Consider the following 23,918-nt stretch of genomic DNA (forward strand, 5'->3'; position numbering starts at 1 on the left):
ATGGCGGCATCCCCCGGAAGGACTCTGGCCCCTGCAGTGGAGGCGCCTGTGCCCCAGCCAGAAGTGCACATCCCAGATCCTGGCTCCGTGAGCGCAAAGCGAGGGGGAGCCAGAGGGGAGGTGGGGGGAGGTGGGGTGGAGAGCGGGGGCAGAGGAGCTCCAGGGACTTTGAGGGTGTCTGATCGTGCCCTCCATGCAGCTAGGGACAGACCTGCTGAGCGGGGTCCTCTGCCTGAGCCTTCTGACTTTTAAACTGCCTCTAGTAGGGTTTGACAGTTCAGGGCGCAGAGGCTGAGGATATGGGAGCCCCGGAGAGAACAGCATGCAAAACCGAGTCCTAGATAAGTAACTTGCTGGATTGGTCCATCTAGTCAGGCAGGACCGGAGCTGGCCTCTGGTCTCCCCGTTCCCAGTCCAGGGCACTCACTGGTCCACAGCACTCCAGGCCTCCCCAAGACCTCCTAACCCTGGGCTGCCTGATGAAGCATCCTTTCTTCCCCAGTCCAAGCCAGGTGGTGTGCACTTAGCCACCTTCTCAAACCCCGCCCTTGTCCAGGCATCAGAATCTCTGTTGGGAGAATGCGCGGAGCAGTGTCCTTCCTGGCTTCCCGGCCCCAGGGTGATTGTAGAGGGCAGGTGGGAACCCAGAGCATGAGGCCGGGCCTCATGGTGCAGTGGTGGGTGTGCTGGACTTAGTGTCTGCCGAATGCAAAATCCCTTCCGGCTCCAAGTGAGCACGTTCACTGTCTGTGGCTTCACTTCGCCACCACCTCAATTTCCTGCATCTCTTCTCGGGCACCTCAGAGCAAAGCACTGTGGCCCCCAGAAAGAAAGTTCAGGAAGGAGGCTCTTTGATGACTGTCATTTTGCAGTGAAATTTAGAAATTCAGGGAGAGATTAATAGCAAGAGGGAAAACTAACATTGCCAGCGAAGTGCCAGCGTTTACTTCTCGTAACAACCCAATGGGATGGAATTATCTTCACTTAACATGTGAGGAAGCTGAAACAGCATGTGAGCTAACCTGCCCCGGGTCACACAGCTAGCACTAGCAGGTGCAGAATTGGAGTCCAAGTGTCTGTTAATGCTAAAAGTTGTGCTCAGCCAACTGTGCAAGGCTTATGATTTAAGTATATAAAATTGTCATGATTCCAAGATTGTATCATATACCCGGTTTCAGCTGGAATCCCCCCCCCCTATTTTTCAAGTTCCTTCTATGTGCCAGAAACTATGTGCTAGGCACATTTATGGGGAGAAATAAGAATCCCATTAGAGGTGAGGCAGGAGGCCTATCGTGGTGGACTCTGCCTATTGTTAAGGTTTTTCTGGAAGTTGAAATAATTACTGTTCACATGATGTCAGAAAAGGAGACCACATCCTGCTTCGTGTATGGTTTTCTTCTGTGCGTAGGAAGAGTGTGCAAAGGATATGATAAACTCTTATCTGGGAAGACCTTGCCTTCAAAAAAGCCCAGCTGGGTGTCCCACTAGATACCAAAGTGGGTGAAGCCATAGTCCTCTCCACTCCTCCGCCAACCCCCAAGCAAAGGCTGAGAAAGAATTCCCAGCATCTTTCAGAGAAATGGTGCTTTACACAGTATATTCATGGCATTTATTCCTTCAGCAGATATATACCGAGCATCTACTACGTGTCAAGCGTTGTTCTAGGTAGTGGGGCATGGGGGTGAGCAGGTCACACTCTCAGAGAACTTGTATTCTGATGAAGAGAGGCAGGAAATAAGAGTACTGTATATCAGACCTGACCAGGTGGTGGCGTAGTGGATAGAGCTTTGGCTTGGGACTCTGAGGACCCAGGTTCGAAACCCCAAGTTTGCCAGCTTGAGCATGGGATCTTAGACATGACCCCATGGTCACTGGCTTGAGCCCAAAGGTCACTGGCTTGAAGCCCAAGGTTGCTGGCTTGAACCCAAAGTCACTGGTTTGAGCAAGGGGTCACTGGCTCAGCTAGAGTCCCCTGGTCAAGGCACATATGAGAAGCAATCAATGAACAACTAAAGTGGCACAACTATGAGTTGATGCTTCTCATCTTCATCCCTTCCTGCCTATCTCTCTGCCCCTTTCACTAAAAAATAAATAAATAAATAAATAAATAAATAAAGAGTATATCAGGTAGTAAGTACAATTGAAAAAGAGACTTGAGTGGCCAGGAAAGGCATCTCTTAGATAACATTTAGGTTTATTTGAATGACAAGGAGTCAGATCTACAAGAACCTGGAGGAAGAGCCTTCCAGATAGAAGGAACAGTAAGTGCAAAGGCCCTGAGGCAGCAATAAGCATGGTCATTTTGAGGAATAAAGAAGGAGCCTCCCATGGTTGAGGAAAGCTATCTGAAGTGAGGGGAAAGGGGGCAGATTGGGTGGGCTCTTGTACACTGTGGTGAGGACTTGGGAGTTTTATTCAAAGTATACTGGCAAGCTGTTGGAGGATGTATATGTATGTATATGTACACACATATTTGAGGTCATAAACATTACTTTATTTCAGTGGTGGGCTGATGTAAAGCCAGTAGGCACGGCCACCATCACAGCCGTCTGAACCATGCAGGTTCACATTAGATTCAGACAGACAATGAAACAACAGAGCCAATAACTGGTGGGCCATTACCTTTAATCCTAGCTTGCACCCAGCGGGCAAGTAAAAACACACACTGGGCTCCAAAACCCACTCATTCAGTGCTTACAAAGCTACTGACTTATTCGAGTTTCCTAGAATCAAAGGTTTCTAGCGCACCAGACTTATTCACCTCTGTTTCCCATCTCTGTCCTCCTGCACAAACTCTGCACTAACTGGCTTCTCCCTCAGCACTCCACCATCTTGGCTGCCTCTCCTCTCCTCCACGTGGCCTCTCTCTGCTCTCTTTTCTCTGCTGTCCTCTCTAATGCTAATCTCAGGAAAAGAGAGAGCAAGCTCTCGGTCTGCCCCACTTTATAGTATAGAAATCAAAACCTTTAATCCAATATACAAACAAGGAAGTCTCTGATACAAAGTCACTTATCTGAGTGAGGCATGATGGGATTCCTCATGAGAGTGTACCACCCCACATCAAAAAGGGTGGGAAAGACTTAGTCTTAAAACTAAGCCTTAGGCCAGTGATAGTCAACCTGGTCCCTACCACCCACTAGTGGGGGTCCCAGCTTTCATGGTGGGTGGTAGTGGAGCAACCAAAGTATAAAAAAAAAGATTTAACTGTAGTAAGTTGTTTTATATAGATTTATTCTGCCAAACTTAGCGAAAATCTGACATAAACTACTTGGTAATTATTATTATATGCTTTAACTTGCTGTAACTCTGTTTTATAAATTTTATAAAGTAAAGTTACTTCCCTACTTTATAAATCACCATTACTGTGGAACTGGTGGGCGGTTAGAAAATTTCACTACTAACAGAGATACAAAAGTGGGTGGTAGCCTGACCTGTGGTGGCGCAGTGGATAAAAGCATCAACCTGGAACACTGAGGTCGCTCGCCGGTTCAAAACCCTGGACTTTCTTGGTCAAGGCACATATGGGAGTTGATGCTTTCTGCTCCTCCCTCCCTTCTCTCTCTTTCTCTCTCTCTCTCTCTCTCTCTTCTTTCTAAAATTAATAAATAAAATCTAAAAATAAATAAATAAATAAAATAAATAAAATCCTTTAAAAAAAACAAGTGGGCGGTAGGTATAAAAAGGTTGACTACCCCTGCCTTAGGCTATAACGTTCCCACCTGCTTACAGCCTGTCCCCCACACCCAATGCAAACTATAAGTGAGCAAACATATATATCATATTTACAGACTTATTTGACCAACACTGGGTGACGGGCTTCTATGTGGGCAGCACCATCTTAAACAAAATGAGCATGATATATTTTATCTGCCCAATACAGTCTCGCTGAGAAAAACAAAACAACACAAAACTGATTTGCAATGTTTGCTGATTTCAGTGGTGCAAATACTCTCACCGTGGCCGGTTTCAAGCTGCTAGTCATTCAACAACTGGCTGCAAAAGTCCTAAACAGCCTGACCAGGCAGTGGCGCAGTGCATAGAGCGTCAGACTGGGATGCGGAAGACCCAGGTTCAAGACTGATGTTGCCAGTTTGAGCGTGAGCTCATCTGGTTTGAGCAAAAGCTCACCAGCTTGGACCCAAGGTCGCTGGCTCGAGCAAGGGATTACTCTGTCTGCTGAAGGCCCACGGTCAAGGCACATATGAGAAAGCAATCAATGAACAACTAAAGTGTCACAGCGAAAAACTGATGATTAATGCTTCTCATCTCTCTCCATTTCTGTCTGTCCCTATCTATTCCTCTCTCTGATTCTCTGTCTCTGTAGAAAATAAACTTTATGTAAATGGGAAAAAAAAGTCCTAAACATTGTCAGCACCTGGAGTGGTTACCTCATTTGCTCACCAAAATGATCCTGTTAAGTGGACAGGACTTTTCAATTTGACAGATAAGGTTAGAGAGAAAAAGCGGTTTATTCAAGGTCCAACAGGGAGATGGTGGCAAAGTTGGGAGTCTCCTGACCCCCAGTTCACTCAGTCTTGCTGATTCAGAAAATAAAAGACTACAGCAGGAAGCACTGAGGCGGAATACAAGGAAGAACTTCCCCCTGGAAAAGTTTAAAGGTCATGTTTTAGGATTTTTTTTTTAATTTTTTTAAATTTTATTTATTCATTTTTCTTTTAGAAAGGAGAGAGAGAGGGAGAGAGAGAGACAGAGAGGGAGAGAGAGAGACAGAGACAGAGAGAGAGAAGCAGGGAGGAGCTGGAAGCATCAACTCCCATATGTGCCTTGACCAGGCAAGCCCAGGGTTTCGAACCAGCGACCTCAGCATTTCCAGATTGACGCTTTATCCACTGCGCCACCACAGGTCAGGCTAGGATTTATTTATTTATTTTTTTCTCTTTCTGTCTCACTTCCCTTTAAGATGCTTTGAGGCAAATTAGGACTGAAAGGTTGCTGGAAAGGCCCTCCGGACATAGGATGCTCTGGGAAGTCAGGGGGTTGGGGGCTGTTGTGTGTCTTCGAGGCTGGGGCTTAGCCCCTGTTTCGCCCCCAGGACAGCAGAGCTGGTCGCCTCTCATTCTGCACGAAGGTGTGTTATGGCATCGGTGGGGTTCCCAACCAGGTAGCCTCCAGCGCCACAGCCTTTTACCTACAGCTCTTCCTGCTAGATGTGGCACAGGTGAGTTTGGGCAGCAGCCCAGGGTCCCTATTCCCATCTTCCCCGGCCTCTGGTTCTTCCACCCCCCACCGTCCTCGACAGATAGTACTTTTAAATGTACTTCTACAATGTAGAAGCAGTTGGGTAACACCTCATACCACCTCCATATACAGGGGGTCCTCCAGTTACTACACAGTTCCATTCCTACAATGGTGACGTAACCTGAATTTTGGTGTGGGTCGAAACACCCTAGCCTAAGTTATTTACCTATCCTAAAGCAGTTGTAAAATCATAATCTAGAACAGGGGTCTCAAACTCGCGGCCTGAGGGCCGCATGGGCCCGCCGAACAATTTTGTGCGGCCCGCAGATTAATCCACGAAGTTCAAAATATTTTGGATAAAATTAAGTAAGCCTAGGGGCCTACTTGTATTTTTCATTTCTCTAGCATCCTAGCTAGATATTAGCTTAGTTAACAGCAGTTGTGATGCGAACTACAGTTTCTGGTCGTTTTGTGACACTGAGTAAACTGCATGTACGATTGTGCTTGTTGTACTAATTTTTTTTTGTTTTCAACTGCAGTGAGAAAAGTGTTGCGTAACAGTTGCCTTTTGTAGACCTAGTGCAGCCCGCCGAACGGCTGTGATCTTGCTCTGCGGCCCACATGCTGAGTTGAGTTTGAGACTCCTGATCTAGAACATAACGTTATAAAGTATGTTACTTTAATCCGCAGGTTTCATAGAGACGCCAAAGCAGGATACAAAAGAAATTTTAGGAGGAGATTTATTAATAAGCCGGCTACATATGACTTACATGGGGTATAGCTAACCCAAATCGTACAGCCTCGAATATAGCTCTGAGGCTAGTTATATAGACATGATCATATACAGGTTGGGGGGGAAAGGAGGGGGTACATGATACAAAAGTTATTTACTGATAAGTTTGCAACACCTATCTATAGGATATATTAAAAGGAAAAACATTCCTACTACAAAATAACACAGTAGTGATAAATGTCATTTTACATATCAACACAGTAGGGATAAATGTTTTACATATCAAAGACATTCACGGCCCTAACCTGTTGGCTCAGCGGTAGAGCGTCGGCCTGGCGTGCGGGGGACCCGGGTTCGATTCCCAGCCAGGGCACACAGGAGAAGCGCCCATTTGCTTCTCCACCCCCCCTCCTTCCTCTCTGTCTGTCTCTTCCCCTCCCGCAGCCAAGGCTCCATTGGAGCAAAGATGGCCCGGGCGCTGGGGATGGCTCCTTGGCCTCTGCCCCAGGCGCTAGAGTGGCTCTGGTCTCGGCAGAGCAAGGCCCCGGAAGAGCAGAGCATCGCCCCCTGGTGGGCAGAGCGTCGCCCCCTGGTGGGCGTGCCGGGTGGATCCCGGTCGGGCGCATGCGGGAGTCTGTCTGACTGTCTCTCCCCATTTCCAGCTTCAGAAAAAAAATACAAAAAAAAAAAAAAAAAAAAAAAAGACATTCCCAAATCTTCTAGGGTATTCATTTATCCTTGTTGCCACAACAGTGAAAAGTTTTAGCTTAGGATAAGAAATTTACCTTTGTTAAAAGTGTTGGGGTCCCCTGCTTGCTTTAGTTTACAAGTTTTATACATATAAAGAATTTCAAAAGGGATGATTATTAAGAAGCATATAAAATGTTACAGAATGCAGGTTTTTCAAGCAAGGGGAGTGGGCTCGGGATCCCTTTGTCTAGTATCCATCACTCTCAGGACTCCAGGAGGGGAGGAAGAGTTAGAATTAGTGTAGGATATGTAAACATGGTCTCCTAAGGATCTTATTGAAGGGGAAGAGGAAGTTTTAATTATTTATTTATTTTTTAAGGGTTTTTTCGTTATTTTTTGTTTTTGTTTTTACAGAGACAGAGAGTCAGGGAGAGGGATAGACAGGGACAGACAGACAGGAACGGAGAGGTGAGAAGCATCAATCATTAGGTTTTTTTAGTTGCGTGTTGCAACACCTTAGCTGTTTATTGACTGCTTTCTCATATATGCCTTGACCGCGGGCCTTCAGCAGACGGAGTAACCCCCTGCTTGAGCCAGCGACTTGGGCTCAAGCCAGTGAGCTTTTGCTCCAACCAGATGAGTCTGCGCTCAAGTTGGAGACCTAGGGGTCTCGAACCTGGGTCCTCCGCATCCCAGTCTGACGCTCTATCCACTGTGCCACCGCCTAGTCAAGCTAGAGGAAGTTTTTAGATACTAACTTTTGCCCCTTTAATCTCTTTCTTTGAGTTTTTTTCTTTTCAGAAAGGAGGGGTAAGGGGGCCTGACTCTTCCTTTTAAAATACTATTGTTAACAATTTTTTGCAATTCTTCGGCACCTCATCACAATAAAAACACAACTAAGCCACAGAAAAAGGAAAAGGACATAAATATATTGTAGTGTACACTGTACTGTAGTAAACAAACAAAAAAAATAGTGTAAAAAAAAAAGTACAGTGCTGCCTGACCAGGTGGTGGCTCAGTGGATAGAGTGTCAGACTGGGATGTGGAGGACCCAGGTTTGAGACCCCGAGGTCGCCAGCTTGAGTGCGGGCTCATCTGGTTTTAGCAAAAGCTTACCAGCTTGGACCTACAGTAGCTGGCTGGAGCAAGAGGACACTCAGTCTGCTGAAGGTCTGCGGTCAAGGCACATATGAGAAAGCAATCAATGAACAGCTAAGGTGTCGCAACGAAGAATTGATGTTTGTCATCTCTCTTTCTTCCTGTCTGTCTGTCTGTCTATCCCTCTCTCTGACTCTCTGTCTCTGTAAAAAAAAAAAAAAAAAGTATGATGCTAACAGCTTAAGCCAAAACACTCACGTCTTGTCTCAATTTTTTAAAGTTTTTATGGGAGTGAGTGTCATGAACTCAAAACATCATTATGTTGAGACTGTCGTAACCCAAGGACCCCCTGTAATAGACTATTATGTAGCCATTTAAAGAATGGGTTAGATCTATACCAGTTGACTTGGAGGGATTTCCGGGATGCACTGTCAAGTGAGAAAAGTTAGTTTTAGAAAAGACTATATAGAATGATTACATTTTAGCAAAACAAAGACACGCCCCCTACCTGTATTGCATAAATGTGTGTCAGTACATGATCAAAAAGGAGCATGGAGAAAATGTACAGAAAATGACATGAGGCGTTAGTGTTGGCTGGAGGAGGGAGTGGTGGGAGAGAGAGAGGAAGCAAAACAGAAGTTTTCAACAAGGTATTCATGATTTATTTATTTATTTATTTATTTTTTTGCATTTTTCCGAAGCTGGAAATGGGGAGGCAGCCAGACAGACTCCCGCATGCACCCGACTGGGATCCACCCAGCATGCCCACCAGGGAGCGATGCTCTGCCCATCTGGGGTGTCACTCTGTTGCAGCCAGAGCCATTCTAGCGCCTGAGGCAGAGGCCACAGAGCCATCCTCAGTGCCCAGGCCATCTTTGCTCCAATGGAGCCTCAGCTGCGGGAGGGGAAGAGAGAGAGAGGAAGGAGAGGGGGAGGGGTGGGGAAGCAGATGGGAGCTTCTCCTGTGTGCCCTGGCTGGGAATCAAACCCGGGACTCCTGCACGCCAGGATGATGCTCTACCACTGAGCCAACCGGCCAGGGCCGGTATTCATGATTTTTTTTAAATGACTTGAATATTGTTGTGTTTATGTAAGATCATAAATCTCAAATATATATAAATGCAGGAAAGGATGACCATCAAATGCTTCTGGCAGTGTCTCAGGGTTGTGCCATTTCAACTGAGCTTTGCTCAGTATTTTTCTGTACTGTTTGAATGTTTTTACAGTGAGTGTATCATTTGTGTAATCGGAAAAGAAATCAGTAAAACATTTTTATTACGAGACAAAAAGTCTACCTATGACTGTCAGCCTAGGTGCACCTGCTGTGAACCAGCGTGGCTAGTAATTCCAGGTCCTGAGTAGGAACGGTGCAGAATTAAGAAACCAGACCTAAAGAGAAAAAGGATGGGCTCGGGTGGACCGTTTGCAACGCAGAAGATAGCTTGCAAAAGGCCACCCTCCACCCTCGTACCTGCTTTATCTACAGGGCAAAGTGAGGCCATTAGCAAACAGAGAGATCATTAAAACAAAGTCACATTTCCAAGGCAATCCAAGAATTCTCCCAAGTGAGAAAATCCCCACCATACATAACATCTTAACTTCACAAAACAAAGGATTGCCTCCAGTCTTTCTGAGGGACATGGGGGATAGGGCAAATACAAACAATCCAGCACCACAGCTAACATGAAGGTGTGGGGGAAATAGCCTTCAGCAACTTCACAGAACAAGTGAGGTGGGGGGTTGGGCAGACAGTCAGCTTACTGCCAGTTCCCCACACCTCTGTCCCCCCAAAATCTAAACTGCAAAGACCCTGTTGGCTTTCGGTCCCCAACATGCGCCACTCTTGCATGAGGCCACCTCAGCTGAAGGTCTCTCGTGTCTTCTCCAAAAGTGACTCGGCATGAGTGACAATGGACATGTGCCAGTGGGAGTCTGTCAGCGCACTCCCCCACCACTTTCTTCATTAGTGCAGTGTGCCCCGAGAGCTTTCCAGAATAGTGTTCTGGGGAGGAGGCCAAACAGGACTTTACACAGTGCCTCTGGCCCCAGCCTGGTCCCCAGCTCTCCCTCCTGATGGGTGGGCTGGCCTGGACACCCTGTCTGACTCTGCCAGTCCCTGGCTATCTCCTCCCCTGCCCATTTCAGATCCCTGCTGCCCAGGTGTCCCTTGTCCTGTTTGGAGGGAAGGTGTCTGGGGCAGCTGCTGACCCCGTGGCTGGGTACCTCATCAACAGAAGCAGGAGGACAGGGTCTGGAAGACTCATGCACTGGTGAGCAGCCCATGGTCTGTAAGGTCCAGCACCTGCTCATAGCTTGAGGTCATGGTGTTTGTCACAGCTCTACCTGTTAGTAGAAAACCCTGTGGATGGTTAGAGGACAAGACTGGACATGAGGTGACCATACTAGACTGAGTCATGCAGAAGCTCAGAGACAGTTTTAGGGACGTTCCCTCACCAGATGGCCCAGGGATGGACAAAGCCTCCAGGACTCCTGGGCCTGGCCCAGACATCTGAATGTGGCGAGTAGGCTGGAGATCATGGAAGGCCTCATAGAGTGATAACAGCTCTTGTGCTCCAGGGTCCCTGGTATGGGGAATGGCACCACTGAGCACCAGGTGTCCTAGCCAGAGTCCCAGTTCCTACTCCATGTACCATCTGCCCTCCCCCTCCATGGCTCCCACTCTGAGAGCCTCAGCCCAGGACTTGTCCAGGGACAGAGGACTTGTGCCCAGAGGGGTGAGGTTGCTCCAGGCCCACCCTTTGTGGCTCCAGCCTTGGTGCTGTGGGCATTCTACCTCCCCCATGTTCCCACAGGGTGTTGGGCTGCACACCCTTCATCGCCTTGGCTTACTTCTTCCTGTGGTTCCTGCCCTCCTTCACCAGCCTTCGGGGCCTCTGGTACACAACCTTCTACTGCCTATTCCAGGCCCTGGCCACGGTAAGCAGGTGCCCCCTTCCTGGGCCTGGATCTCTGGAACCCCACTGCTTAGCAGTGCCTAGCCATCTACCTTTTAGCTCTTCTGCCCACTGGGCTCGGGGCTAGGTGCCCCCTCCTGCCCCTCAGCCCCTGATTCCCAACTTGAGGGGGTCTGTGAGGACAGGCCAACCTGTCATAGGGGCCATCTGGGCAGAGGGGGCCACATAAGCTCCATGGCGCCCCAGTTCTTCCAGGTGCCCTACACGGCGCTCACCATGCTGCTGACCCCCAGCCCCAAGGAGCGGGATTTGGCCACCGCCTACCGTGAGTGCGCGTGCGGGCGTGGGGGGTGGGGGTGGAAGATGGTGCTGCCCTGGGCCCGAGCGCTCGGTCACCTTGAGCGCTCCCTGTGTCCCAGGGATGACCATGGAGATGGCAGGCACACTAATGGGAGCTGCAGTCCATGGACTCATCGTGTCCGGCGCCCACAGTCCCCACAGATGCGATGACGCGGAGCTCCAGGGGCCTGTCACTGTCTCCCCTGACGCAGTGAGTGCCCACACGCATGACCCACTGTGACGCCCTCCGCAGGGCCGCCTCTTTCCTCTAGGGCTGCTTTGGCCAGGGCCTCTTGGTGGTCGGTTGGGCGCTTCGCTCTGCACACTGCTCCTCACATTCCTTCCCTGCTCCTCCAACTGATCCCTGACCCACGACCCCACCCCGTATCCTCTGGCAACACCTGCTTTTCCTCCGCCTGGGGCCTTATAAACAGCAACACAAACACCCCGGCAGGCCATCTGGAGGGAGGGGGCAGACCCCAGAGAAGGGGCAGGGAAAAGGGCGGCACGGGGGCTGGTGTCCTTGCAGAGCTCTGGGTAAAGCCCCTCCTATGACCCCTCCCCCCAGCCCTGGGCAAGCGGCCCCATGGCCCAGTATGAAAGGAGAGGGGAAGCCCACAACACACAGAGCTTCCCTCCAAGCGGGTCCCTGTGCGGCCACTGGGCATGCATTTATTTCAGCCGTCCAGTTCATCTGCTTTTTCCTTAAGCAAATGCCATCATCACCCCCAGAGCTTAGGTACAACCCTTTACTCCTCCCTTTCTCCCAACCCCCACTCCAACTTATCACCAATCCTCCATGCTCCAGGACAAAACTCCTTTGCATCCACTACTCCCATGTCCTGGCCTGAGCCTCTGCACCCCCTTCCCTTTACTGTCTGGGTGAGTGGGGGACGGAGGGTGGCAGTGGCCTTGAGTTGGAGGACAGGAGACCAGGCAGGGCCTGGGGTGCCAAGAAGTGGGGAACAGAAAGCTGAGGACCCCCCCCCCCCAATGGTGTAAAGTGTTCAGGTGCCTCTTGGTAGCTCCAGCTCTGTTATCCCATCGACTTCACTTACAAAAGACAAATTCATAGAGAAAATCATCTTGAACAAGACAGCTGCAGCAGAGCATTGACCCCCAAGTACAGAGTCCTTCTGAATGTGGGGCCTGTGCCCTTGTGCTGGGCCCACCCCAGTGAAGCCCTGCCTGGCTCCCTCTTTCCTCCCCTCCCCCGAGGCAACTTCTGTCTGGATCAGGTGACTGGTCTCCCGTGTATGCCTTTATATGTACCATATTCCCCCATATATAAGACGCAGCATTTTTCGATAAATTTGAGGTCTAAAAACCGGGTGCGTTTTATACAGTGGTTGTATTTTTTTTACTTGCATTTGACAGTGATGAGGAGTTGTATGAATTTTATGATGAATAAAACTTGAGTTCAGTAATTTTATGTAATACTTTTTTTCAAATTTCGGGCCCCAAAATTAAGGTGTGTCTTATGCATGGAAGCATCTTATACATGGGGAAATCAGGTCTGTATTTTACCACGTGAATGACAGGTAGCAGTGTCTCTTTTTTTGACATTTACCTGGGTCCTTAATGCATGACACTGTAACTTTCTGCTCATGGGTCTGTCTTCCTCCCACACTCCAAGCCCCTCATCGTGGATGCACAGTGGTCACAGGACACACTCATCACTGTAACCTCAGGGTCTAGCCTACAGAAATCAGCAACAATGAATGTTTTAAAAAATGAGAGAGGTGCCTGACTGGGCAGTGGCGCAGTGGATAGAACATCTAACTGGGATGCAGAGGACCCAGGTTCAAGACCCGGAGGTCGCCAGCTTGAGCACGGGCTGATCTGTTTTGAGAAAAGCTCACCAGCTCGGACCCAAGATCGCTGGCTCGAGCAAGGGGTCACTCGGTCTGCTGTAGCCCCATGGTCAAGGTACATATGAGAAAGCAATCAATGAACAACTAAGGTGTCGCAACGAAAAACTGATGATTGATGCTTCTCATCTCTCTTCGTTCCTGTCTGTGTGTCCCTATCTGTCCCTCTCTCTGACTCTGTCTCTGTAAAAAAAAAAAAAAAAAAAGAGGAAGGAGGTGGCGGGGGGGGGGGGGGGGGGGCTCAGCCCCTCAGCCCCCTGGTGGCACGGATGCATGCAGGAGACACAGGGTCAGCAGGACCAGGACCATCCTGGGCCCTTAGCTCTCCCTCTACTGCTGGGCTAATTGGGAGGAGTTCCCAGCATTCTCAGTCTTGGACTGATGGGCCCTCTGCTCCCTTTGGGAGGTACTCTTGCCCTGCCCCTGGGTGTCCTCGCCTCCGTGGGTTGGAGACATCGCCCCCACTCCAGTTCTCTTCCGTCCCACAGACTCGTCTCTACTCCATTGCAGCCGCCGCGGTTGCTGTGACATACCCTGTGTGCAGTGGTTTGCTCTGCCTGGGGGTGAAGGAGCGACCAGGTATGGAGGTACATGCAGAATGTGGGGAGCAGAAGCTGGGGGCAGGGCTCCTCTTGAGTATGGGTATTGGTTTGGAACTCTGCCAAGTTGAGATGTCACCTTCCTGTGTTGCAGACCCCTCTGACCCAGCCTCCAGCCAGGGCATGAGCTTCCTGGCTGGGCTGGGCCTCACTGTCCGGCACCCGCCCTACCTGAATCTGGTGATCTCCTTCCTGTTCATTTCAGCAGCCGTGCAGGTACCGTCTGGCCGGACCGATCCCCCTGGCTTGGCTCCAGCCACGCTGAGCTTACGTAGGTTCAGGTTCAGTCTCGTTCCCATTGCATCCCAGGTAGGCTGGAGATTTAAAGGGAGAGACCACTGGCTGGCACGTGACCCAGAGAGGCAGGTGCTAGGAGGAGAGAGAGCATAAAGAGCTCATGGGGTTGAGGAGGGTCAGGGCCCAGACACCAGGAAAGCAGGGTCAGGGGTGGTAAAGTCTACCTAATCTAAGTTGTGCAAGGGGTGGGTAGATTAGGAATGGTGTTTATATCTGTGTCAGAGATAAGCATCCTTTGTAGGGGGTGGGGACTGCATGATGGTGGCAGCAACCAGAGTTCAAGATCCCAAAAGGGAGGCCAGACATGAGACCTAGGCCTTGTCCTTGACTTCAGAGATCCTGCCATTCCCTGTCTATGACCACTTCCTGTCAACTTCCTTAGGTGGAACAGAGCTACCTGGTCCTGTTCTGTACTCATGCCTCCCGGCTGCATGACCACGTCCAGAGCCTGGTGCTAACCATCCTGGTAAGGGAACCTGGGGTGACAGGGCCAGGGTTACTCAGGAGCCTGAGTTGGGGACATGGGTAGTCCTTGATATGGCATGTGTGACCAGAGTTCTGGTGGTGAACGTTCTGGGCTCAGCTGATGTCTTGGTCATCTGTATTCTAGTGGAGGGTGGCACTAGCGCCAGGGTCATAAAGGATCACGGGCACTGGTTCCAACCAGAGGGCCAGGGTGCAGGCAGGTATTCCACCTAATAGCCAAGAATTTGAGAAACTGGCCAGTGGCGCTGGCAGCTCGCCAGACTGTGACGGTTCTGTCTGCTCACAGATCTCGGCTGTACTGAGCACCCCACTGTGGGAGTGGGTTCTACAGAGATTTGGGAAGAAGACATCGGCCATCGGGATCTGTGTGAGTGAGGCAGGAAGCACAGCTCGGAGTTGGGTCGGGGGAGGTTGACCTTGGAACCTGAGCATCCTGGGGGCCAGCAGGGTAGATCGCTCATGTCCTCAGTGCCCAGCACAGGACCAGGCATGGGGTCGCTAGTAAAGACCAGGGAGTGTGTATAAGAAAGAGCAAGTGGGGGTGGTGGTGGAGGGAGTAGCTAGTGTGTGTCTCCCCAGGTGATGGTGCCTTTTGCAATCCTGTTGGCTGCTGTGCCCATAGCACCTGTGGCTTACGTCGTGGCCCTTGTATCTGGCATGAGCATTGCTGTGTCCTTGCTGCTACCCTGGTAGGCTGGGCGAGGGGAAGGGAGTGGGCGCTTCACCTCATTCCTCTTGGGACTGCCTCCTTCATGTCAACCTGCTGTCCCAGGCCCCTGTGCTTGGCCTGGGCTGGGGAGCCGCTGTTCCACTTGCTGGGGCTGGAGGCTACCAGCTTCATCCTGGAAGCCCTCATGAAAGAGCACCATGCATGGGGGACAGCCAGGGGTGGGGGTGGAATACAGGCACACAGATCGCCTGTCTCCCTGTGGGCCAGTGCCCATCCTGAGTGGACTCAGATGACTGACTTGGTCTCTGTCCCCAGAGTTTGCAGGCGGGTGGCTGTCAAGGGGATGAAAGGGATAACTCTGCAGCCCCTCCACCCCCAGGTCCATGCTTCCGGACGTGGTAGATGACTTCCAGCGGCAGCACCAGCACGGCCCGGGCATGGAGACCATCTTCTACTCATCCTATGTCTTCTTCACTAAGCTTTCGGGTGCAGGTGCCCTGGGCATCTCCACGCTCAGTCTGGAGTGAGTCCCAGAGTTGGGCCGTGCCAGAGGCACATAGGACTAGCGGGGTCATAAAAGGGCAGTCCTCCCCAGCCACCCACCTCGGAGACCAAGCTCTGCTCTTTGGAGGGTGTGGGGGAACCACCTGCCCTGGGTTTCTCTGTGACTTGGGCTGAAAAGGGCCTTTCTTGAGGGCCTGACCCCTCTGAAGCCTCTGCCCCACCCCCACATTCTCAGTTCTCTCTGAACTCCTCCCTGACCAGCCCACTCTGTCAACACTCCCTTCCACCATGGTTAGCTGATCTGGCCAAGAAACATACCCGAGTTGCAGGACAGTGTGGAGGTGGAGGGTCTGGGACTTCTCCTCCAGGGAGCCGGGCTCGCAAGGGTCTGAGCTGGACGCCCGCGGCTGTTTCTTCAGGTTTGCAGGGTATGAGGCAGGAGCCTGTGAGCAGGCAGAGCAGGTGGTGGTGACCCTCAAGGTCCTCATTGGTGCCATGCCCACCTGCATGATCCTCATTGGTCTTTGCATCCTCATGGTTGGCCCTGCTCCAAAAGTGCCAAGCCAGGACACCTCCCGCCGGCTGAGTCTTCGGAGGTAGGCACCCCACGTACACGGCACACACAGCACAGCTACCCACAGACAGGGAGGCACACAGATGTGTGCCGCTGTCAGACCGAACAGTCCACAGGTCCCCCGATGGGGTCTGCAACACTGTACAGTCCAGTGCAGACGCTTCCCTCAGCTTCAGTGAGGCTTCTGGCTTCTCGTCCGCTCTGGCGATCCCTGCTTGGTCCCCTCCCTTCAGTAACCTGTCGGATGCTGGAGTGGGAGGTGTCCTTGTTCACCCCTGCACCCTTCGCTCTCCATCAGCTCCGGCACTTCATCTCCTTGCTTGACCTCGAGCGCCTCTTGTGTTTGGTGACTCCGCTAGCTGTCCCCCTCCCTACACGATCCCCTCTACTTCCTTCAAGCTCCAGGTCTACACTGGCTCTCATTTGGACATCTCCAGCTGATGTCCCACAACCATGGCAGTCGGTCTTAATAAGCCAAAAATAAACTTCATCTTCTTGTCCCAATTGGCTCCCTTCTCCTGTGCGCTGTCCCTGGGAATGGCACCATCCTCTAGCCTGGGACCGATCATCTTCCACTCTTCCCACAACAGGCTGTGCGGAGAGCTCTCGGAGCCGCCCCTCCCGTTTCGGGGCAGTGATTCCACAGCAGGGAGGACCTGCTCACTGTGGGGCTTTCCCAGTAGACTGGGGGGCCCTTAAGGCTAGAGCTGTGTTTATTCGTTTTTGTGTCCTAAGAGCCGTGCACAGAACCCAAGGCCAAGCAGGTGCTGCAGTGTGTGCATGGTCCCACAGACTTGCACAAGCATGGGTCTGAGTTTCAGCAGGTGCTCAAGCACTAACAAATGCGGGCCCATGTACACACGGAGGACCACACAGGGGAGGCAGGAAGCGGCATCATTGTCTGTCCCCCACGGCTTAGTGTGGCTGGGTGACCAGCCAAGTAACATTGATGCTGAGTGACCCATGAGTAAGGAACTGCTTGATGGAACTTGGGGAAACAGGCTTATGGCTTTACTCACAAGGGTGGTGAAGGGGAGGCGTTGCTAGGAAGACAAGGGACAGCCACTGACATGTCCACAGGGGTTTGTGGCAGGACAGAGACCCCACCCCTCTCTCATCCTCTTTGGCCTCTTTCCCTTCCTGCAGGAGGACCAGCTACAGCCTGGCTTGAAGTCCGAGGCTTCTGTGAGCGGAAACAGGAGGAGCCAGCATCTTCTGGGCTCGAAGCCCCGCCTTCTTCTCAGTCCCTATTTTGCAGCTTACACATGACCACTCCCTGGGATGTGGGGTCTTCAGTGACCTCTCCCGAAGGGACTGGCCTGGCTTCCACCTGTCATTTCTTGCCTGTTGATCACACATCATTTCAGATAAACCTGTGCCTCTGACGACCCAGCTCCAGGCAACGTTTGACCAAGCATCCCTATAGCAGCTTGTGCTGGAAAACAAGGAAGCCCTACCAGCCTGGCCTGCAGGCTCCCCAGGGGAACACCTGGCCCAACAAACTGCCGACCTGACAGGACAGACAGACCTCTTGTTCCTCCTGATGCTTCAATGGACATCTGGGGGACTGAGAGACACCACATGAATGGGCGGAGTGGCGACAGATGGGCATGCTGGGGACATTCGGTTAGGAGACACACACAGATGCAGTGAGGCCAGCAGACCCTGAGAGAGCAGATGGGGGCAGCAATGGGATGAAAAGACTGAGCAGTGCACAAGGCGTTTCTCACGCCTTTGCCTTTGTTCACAGGTGGATGACACTATTTCAGAGGTGGAACCAGACTGGTATTGAATCACCAAATCTCACTCATTTTTGTGGAACAATTTTTCTGCTCTTTTATCTTCTAAGAAGTACAGGAACCACAGTTTTCTAGAGGCTATATCTTTGGGGAAGAAAGATCCACTGAGGTTTAATTTTTCCCAAAAAACAAATGAAAAGGTTTACTTTCTATTGAATCTATAAAATGTAATAGTGGCCAGCCCTCTCATCCTACCTCCTGGAAAACTCTCTCCGCAAAGAGCAAAGGGGAGGGTGCCTGATATCATTGAAACTGGCTGTCCCCTCAGCCATATATCCGGGATTCTGCATTTCCTCGGACCAGAGATGCCAGGTAGGAGCGGTTCCCTTTCTTCCTTTAGAAGAGACAACAAGTTGAGGCTCTGGGATAGTCCAGGGCAGCAGGCCACAGTGAATCTTACGGGCTGGGGCTTATAGGGGGGCTGGAACCTTTGGGGACCCCTTACCTCATCAGTAACTCCGCCTCCAAAAGTCCAGACACCTGAAGGGAGACCAGGAGGTAAAGGTGTGCCCCTGAATGTCTTCCCAGCCCCAGCTGTCTCCTCCAGGGGCTCAGTTATCCTAAGCCACTGCCTAGGGCTAGGCTCTATCCCCTTCCTCTTTGGATCTTTGGCCACCTCTAAGGTGTGAGACTCACCTCTAAGACTGCCAGAGCTCTGACTCATGTGCAGACAGGACACGCTCCTGAGAGCTGAACGCCTCTTGCTTCCTCCACAAACACCCCTCTTGCTTCCTCCACAAACACCGTGGCGTGAGAGGGGACTGACCTCCCTGGGAGAGTGCAGAATGTGACCTGGTCTTCCTAATCCCCGAACTCTCAGGCCCTTGTGACACTGACATGGGCATCCGATCCCTGAGGTCACAGGGCACTAGAGAAAGAGTTGGCTCAGCTTCTCTGCATTGCCCTTGATTCAGGAAGGGGCCGGCGGGAGGCTCTGCCCACCGCTGCTGTGCATGGGCACGCACACAACTGTTTCAGAATGTTGGAAAATCACACCAGCCGTGTAGAGACAATGCCTGGTAAGACACCAGGCAGGCCAAGTTTCTACCATGTCATGTTAGGCGTGCTTCAGAAACCTGGCCAATGCAGGTAGGTTCAGAAACTTGCACCAAATTTTATGTCACGTAGATTTCCCAGGGATGTAGTCTCCAATAGCAGGGCTCTCCAGTGCGGGAGCAGCCGGGGCATCTCTGGGGTCCGGGGCTGGGTCTGAGAGACAGGGGTGAGCATGGGCTGGCCAGAAGGCCCCTTACCACTGCTGCCTCACAGCCACCCTGTGAAGCAGGAACTTTCATTTTCAGATGAGGAAATAAGCCTGAGAGCTTAAGCAACTTGCCTAAGGTAGTTCTTGTGGAAAGGGTCTTGAATCTAAGTCTGCCAAACTCCTGAGCTTGTGGTGAAAGCCAGTGCTTGAAGCATTTGTTAAAAAAAACAGCGGGGCCCTGGACTTCAGTATCACCAGGGCTGCTCTTCTGAGACCCATCGCCTGGCTCCCTGTCCCGGACGCTGCTCCGCTTCCATGGTAATCCCCATCACTCTGCTCTGACCTTCATTTCCATTCGCCCACAGGGCCTTCCCACATGTCCACCCCCTCTCTGACAGCCACCCTGAGCCTGTCCTGGTTCAGAGGAAGAGACCTCTCCTTGCCGAGGCCAGGCTTGGGGGCTACCACTGGCCAAGAGCAGATCGCCCCTCGCCTCACCCTCTCTGCTACCTTCTCCACCTGCATTCAGATAGTGCCTTGCTGGAAATACTCAATTGCCAGCAGCATCCCTGCCTCTGATTCAGATCCCATCACCTAAGTCCTCACAATGCTCCCAAGGCTTCACAAGATCAGTGGCTGCTAAAGCACTCCCCTCGGTGAAGTCTTTCCTGCTTTCTGGTCGGCTCACGGCCAACCCTTCCTCCTTCCCAGCACTCAGCTCTGCCCACAGGACCCACTCCACGCACCAGTGTGTTTACTGGTGGTTTATTTATTGCTTGCCATCCCTGTTAAAATGTAAACTTTATTAGGGCATGGACTTTGACTGCTGTATCCTCAGTGCCTAGAAGCAGATGAATTAGTGTTTGCTGAATGGCCCTCATACTAAAACGAAAGTCTTTCCTGTTCCCTAGCTTTCTCCTCTCCAAAGTCTGTATCACTCCCCTGCTCCCCTCCAGGTGGAGGATGGAGACAGGAAGCCTGGTCTCCAGGCACCTCTTTCCTAAGTCTACCATCTGCACAGACTAAGGAGCAGGGGCAGCTCCAGCCTGCGGATTCCGAGCACCACTGCCCACCCTGAGCAGCAAGAGACGGGAACCTGTCGCCAGGAATGGCCACTTTCCCCTCCGGACAGGGTCCAACACCTGGGCCAGGGAGGACCTTGTCTCTCCAGGTGGCAGAGCCCTCTACCCCCCACAGCACTGTCACAGCCGGTAGGAACACCCTTCACAATCTCAGAGCTGCAGTTTGAGGAGTAAGAAGAAACATCAGTGCCCAACATGCTAGTGCTGCCTCAGGGACCAGATGGCCCCCTTTTCTGTTCACAAGGAGTTTCCCCTTCCTCAGCCTCCCCCGCCCCGCCCCATTGCCTGAACTGGACACAAACAGCCACCCCGCACAGAAGCTCCCTCTGGGCTCCTGCCGCACGGGCCCCACCCCTCACACTGCCTTCTCTGTCCTGTCACTGAAAACAAACAAGTTACAAAAAAATGTGAAAGACTAAACTTTTATAAAAGATTGATAAACGTGACTTTATTAACGTTTGTTCAACAAAACATACCATAAAGAAAAAGAAAGGTCACAAACTGGGTGAAGATATTAATCACATATTAACGATGTCTAGATTACATAAAGAATCCTAACAATTCAACAAGAAAACGACAACCCAATAGATATTTGGGCCAAATACACAAACAGTCATTTCCCAAGAAAGAAAACTCAAATGGCCCAGAAAAAAAAAATTACAATTACAGTGAGAAACCATTTAAAACAACTAAAGTGTTCTAAATTAAGAAACCTTGAAAAGGCCCTGGCCGGTTGGCTCAGTGGTAGAGCGTCGGCCTGGCGTGCGGAAGTCCCGGGTTCGATTCCCGGCCAGGGCACACAGGAGAAGCGCCCATCTGCTTCTCCACCCCTCCCCTTCTCCATCCTCTCTGTCTCTCTCTTCCCCTCCCGAAGCCAAGGCTCCATTGGAGCAAAAGATGGCCCGGGCGCTGGGGATGGCTCCTTGGCCTCTGCCCCAGGCGCTAGAGTGGCTCTGGTCGCGACAGAGCGACGCCTTGGATGGGCAGAGCATCGCCCCATGGCGGGCATGCCGGGTGGATCCCGGCCGGGCGCATGCGGGAGTCTGTCAGACTGCCTCCCCGTTTCCAGCTTCAGAAAAATACAAAAAAAAAAAAAAAAGAAACATTGAAAAGACAGAATAAGATCTCTTACCCACTGCTGTTGGGAGTGAAGACTGACATAACCACCTTCGAAAATAATTTAAGTTTACACATACCGGGTGCTCCTGCGATTCCAAATCCTGGTCAAAGACCCTAGAGAGGCTTTCCAAACACTTCTACCAGGGACGTTTACCAAGGAGTCAGGCAATATTGCTTATAATTGCAATATTAAAACCCAGATATGCATGGCAGAAAAATGGATCAACTGTGGTAACTCACAGCGGTGAAAGTAACAGCAATACACATAACAAGTATAAAGCTTAGCAACAACACTGGGTGCCACTGATGACACAGCATGTCACAGAAGACTATATACAATACACATAATACCACTGTATAAAGCTCAAAAACAAGGGAACATAAACATATTCAGGCCAATGTTTACCAGTGGCTTGTTTATTGCTTAAACTCCTTTTTAAAAAAGAAAAAAAGGAAATTATAACAATGAAGGGATTAGTTACCTCTAGGATGGAGTTGCCTCTATGAAGGATTCATGAAGGAAACAGTGAATCTGAACAGTTTCTAGCAATGTTCTAGTTCTTAAGTTAGGTGGTAGGTGGTTCATTTTATAATTAAGCCTTCCTATACTTTATATCTATTGCAAGTATCAAATACTCATACAAAATTCAGAAAAATTTGGGCACAAAATGGCATTTGTAAATAATGGCTTTTCTTATGCAAAATATTCTCAATATAACAATACTTCAAAGAATTGAGCTCTTCTCTGTTTCTAAAACTAGCAAACACTAGATTATCTTTGCTCCAGTGACTAACAGCAGAGGCCAAGGGAACATCATTTGTATGAGTTGTCATGGAATCAGATTTGTCGTAAAGAATTAAGTAATATTCTGGATTGAGGCAGGACAGTAAAAAGCTAGGAAAATTCCTTGGCAAGTGGATTGGGGAAACTGAGACAGCTGAACAAAATGGTCAGGCATTTTACAGCCAGATAATAGAGGGCTTACCTTCCTAACCAAGGACACTGGAGCCGATGGCTTACACATTCCAGACCGCGCTGGGGCAGACCCACCTCAGCCTCGGTACCTATTCGGTGAGTCTGTGAAGGTGAAACTGACCAGAGAATAACCTGGACCTCTCTATTTGCTTACCATATTTTAACAAATCAGCATATTGAAGGACAAATGTAGAAAAATGATGAATATTCTATTGAGACCCTCTCCTGATAAAATAGGAAAGAACTCCTAAGAGGCCAGTATGGCTCTCTCTGGAGCACGCCCACACCTTCCTTCCCTCAGATGTGTACCTTTCCTTTTCTCTCCTAAACTCTAAGGGTCCCCCAAGACTTGCAACCAGGGGAATACTGGGCAGTGACTGCCTGAACCGGACTAACCCCTGGAACCTGTCTCCAAGGCCCCCCTTTCTCTGACCTCTCAGAAGGTTGACAGCAGCTCTGTGTTGGCTCACTTCTGTCACTGTGGCCTTACTTCTCAGTCCACACAGCCCAGTGTGGCCCACAACTTGCCTGTTTTAGGAGCCAAAGCAAAACACCACTGAGACTCTCTCCTGTTGCTTCTTCTGTTCTAGGCCCTTCTTTGTTTCAATGTCCCCAGCTTTAATAAACATTCTCTCAAAATCACCTGGACTCGTATTGTGAAGTCTTTTCTGCATGAAATCAAGAACCCACAGGGCAGACCTTGCTCCAGGCCCAGTCCTTTTCTGGCGACATGTCCACCAGAAGAAATAAGAGATAACACACACACGCATAAAATCAAGAATATTTCTCTATACTGTACCAGCAATCACCACAAAGATAATATCATCAAAACATTCACAATAGCCATATCAACCATGAGTGATTTTACTGAAAAAATCAATCACAAGGTTCTGACCAGCGAAATGCTGATTACAACACACATCTTGAGGCCCCCCACTGCCTTACCACAGGGACTCCCAGCCCCTTGCTAGGCTTTGCAGTAGTGTGCGTGCACCCCACCCGAACACTTCCTTTGTGAATAGAGCCAGGCCGCAGGCTGTCCTCAGCCCCTGCTCTCAGGCAACTGATTCCAGACAAGTGGCCTTCACTTTCATTACCCCAGCAGCTCTCTAATGCACCTGAACCACAAAATGGGCCCTTCCTTCTTTCCTATTCCCGCTCCATCCTTATAAACTCTAACAGACAGCAGTCCCCAAGGGCACAAACTATTTCTTTCCAGAAAATTTTAAATAAAATGGAAAAAATGCCTGCGTGCTAATGGAGCCTCAGTGGCTGAAACACTTCATTTGTAGATGTGCTCTGACTAGCCAAACACTGATGTCATGCTGTGGAAAATGGAGTTCGTGACTGAGTCTGAAGGCAGTGAGAAGTGCTGTCCATTGAAGTTGGGATCAGGGCTCTTTCCACTATACCAAGCTGACCCTTTAGCCCATAATTATAGACATTTAAAAAAAATTATTAATGGATTTGAGAGGGGGAAGCACTCATTTGTTGTTCCACTTATTTATGCATTCACTGGTTGTCTCCTGTATGTGCCCTGATCGGGGATCAAGTCCGCAACCTTGTCGACACTCTAACCAACTGAGCTAAATCAATAGCAAAGCCCTAGTTCATAATAATAACTGGTACTTTTTAGAACTACCTCAGATTCAGTGAAATTTCCAACTTTCTGAAATACTTTCTCTCACAGAATCTATGCTGGTCTCTAAGACTTGAATGTAGGAAAAAGAAAAATACCCAAATTAAAAGTGACAATTTAAGGC

At 50.3% G+C, this 23,918-nt stretch overlaps 1 protein-coding gene across 2 annotated transcripts in view; it reads left to right on the forward strand.

Annotated features, from left to right (window-relative positions):
* The window catches only part of MFSD2B (MFSD2 lysolipid transporter B, sphingolipid), a 24,429-nt gene continuing 511 nt past the window's right edge, over positions 1–23,918 (forward strand). Inside the window, exons 1-15 of one of the 2 annotated variants that reach the window (XR_010751663.1) lie at positions 1–87; positions 5,054–5,179; positions 9,866–9,990; positions 10,534–10,657; positions 10,882–10,960; positions 11,055–11,185; positions 13,334–13,424; positions 13,539–13,660; positions 14,124–14,207; positions 14,514–14,594; positions 14,807–14,916; positions 15,277–15,420; positions 15,821–15,997; positions 17,122–18,086; positions 19,344–23,916. Coding sequence is in view for 1 of the 2 variants with exons in the window: in XM_066386314.1 (XP_066242411.1) it covers positions 1–87; positions 5,054–5,179; positions 9,866–9,990; positions 10,534–10,657; positions 10,882–10,960; positions 11,055–11,185; positions 13,334–13,424; positions 13,539–13,660; positions 14,124–14,207; positions 14,514–14,594; positions 14,807–14,916; positions 15,277–15,420; positions 15,821–15,997; positions 17,122–17,146 (1,506 nt within the window). In the remaining variant the exon portion in view is untranslated. Of the gene's footprint in view, positions 88–5,053; positions 5,180–9,865; positions 9,991–10,533; positions 10,658–10,881; positions 10,961–11,054; positions 11,186–13,333; positions 13,425–13,538; positions 13,661–14,123; positions 14,208–14,513; positions 14,595–14,806; positions 14,917–15,276; positions 15,421–15,820; positions 15,998–17,121; positions 18,444–19,343; positions 23,917–23,918 lie in introns of those variants that run through there. The other variant, XM_066386314.1, reaches the window with a different exon arrangement.

The sequence above is a fragment of the Saccopteryx leptura genome, chromosome 5 (assembly GCF_036850995.1).
Source record: "Saccopteryx leptura isolate mSacLep1 chromosome 5, mSacLep1_pri_phased_curated, whole genome shotgun sequence".
NCBI lineage: Eukaryota > Metazoa > Chordata > Mammalia > Chiroptera > Emballonuridae > Saccopteryx > Saccopteryx leptura.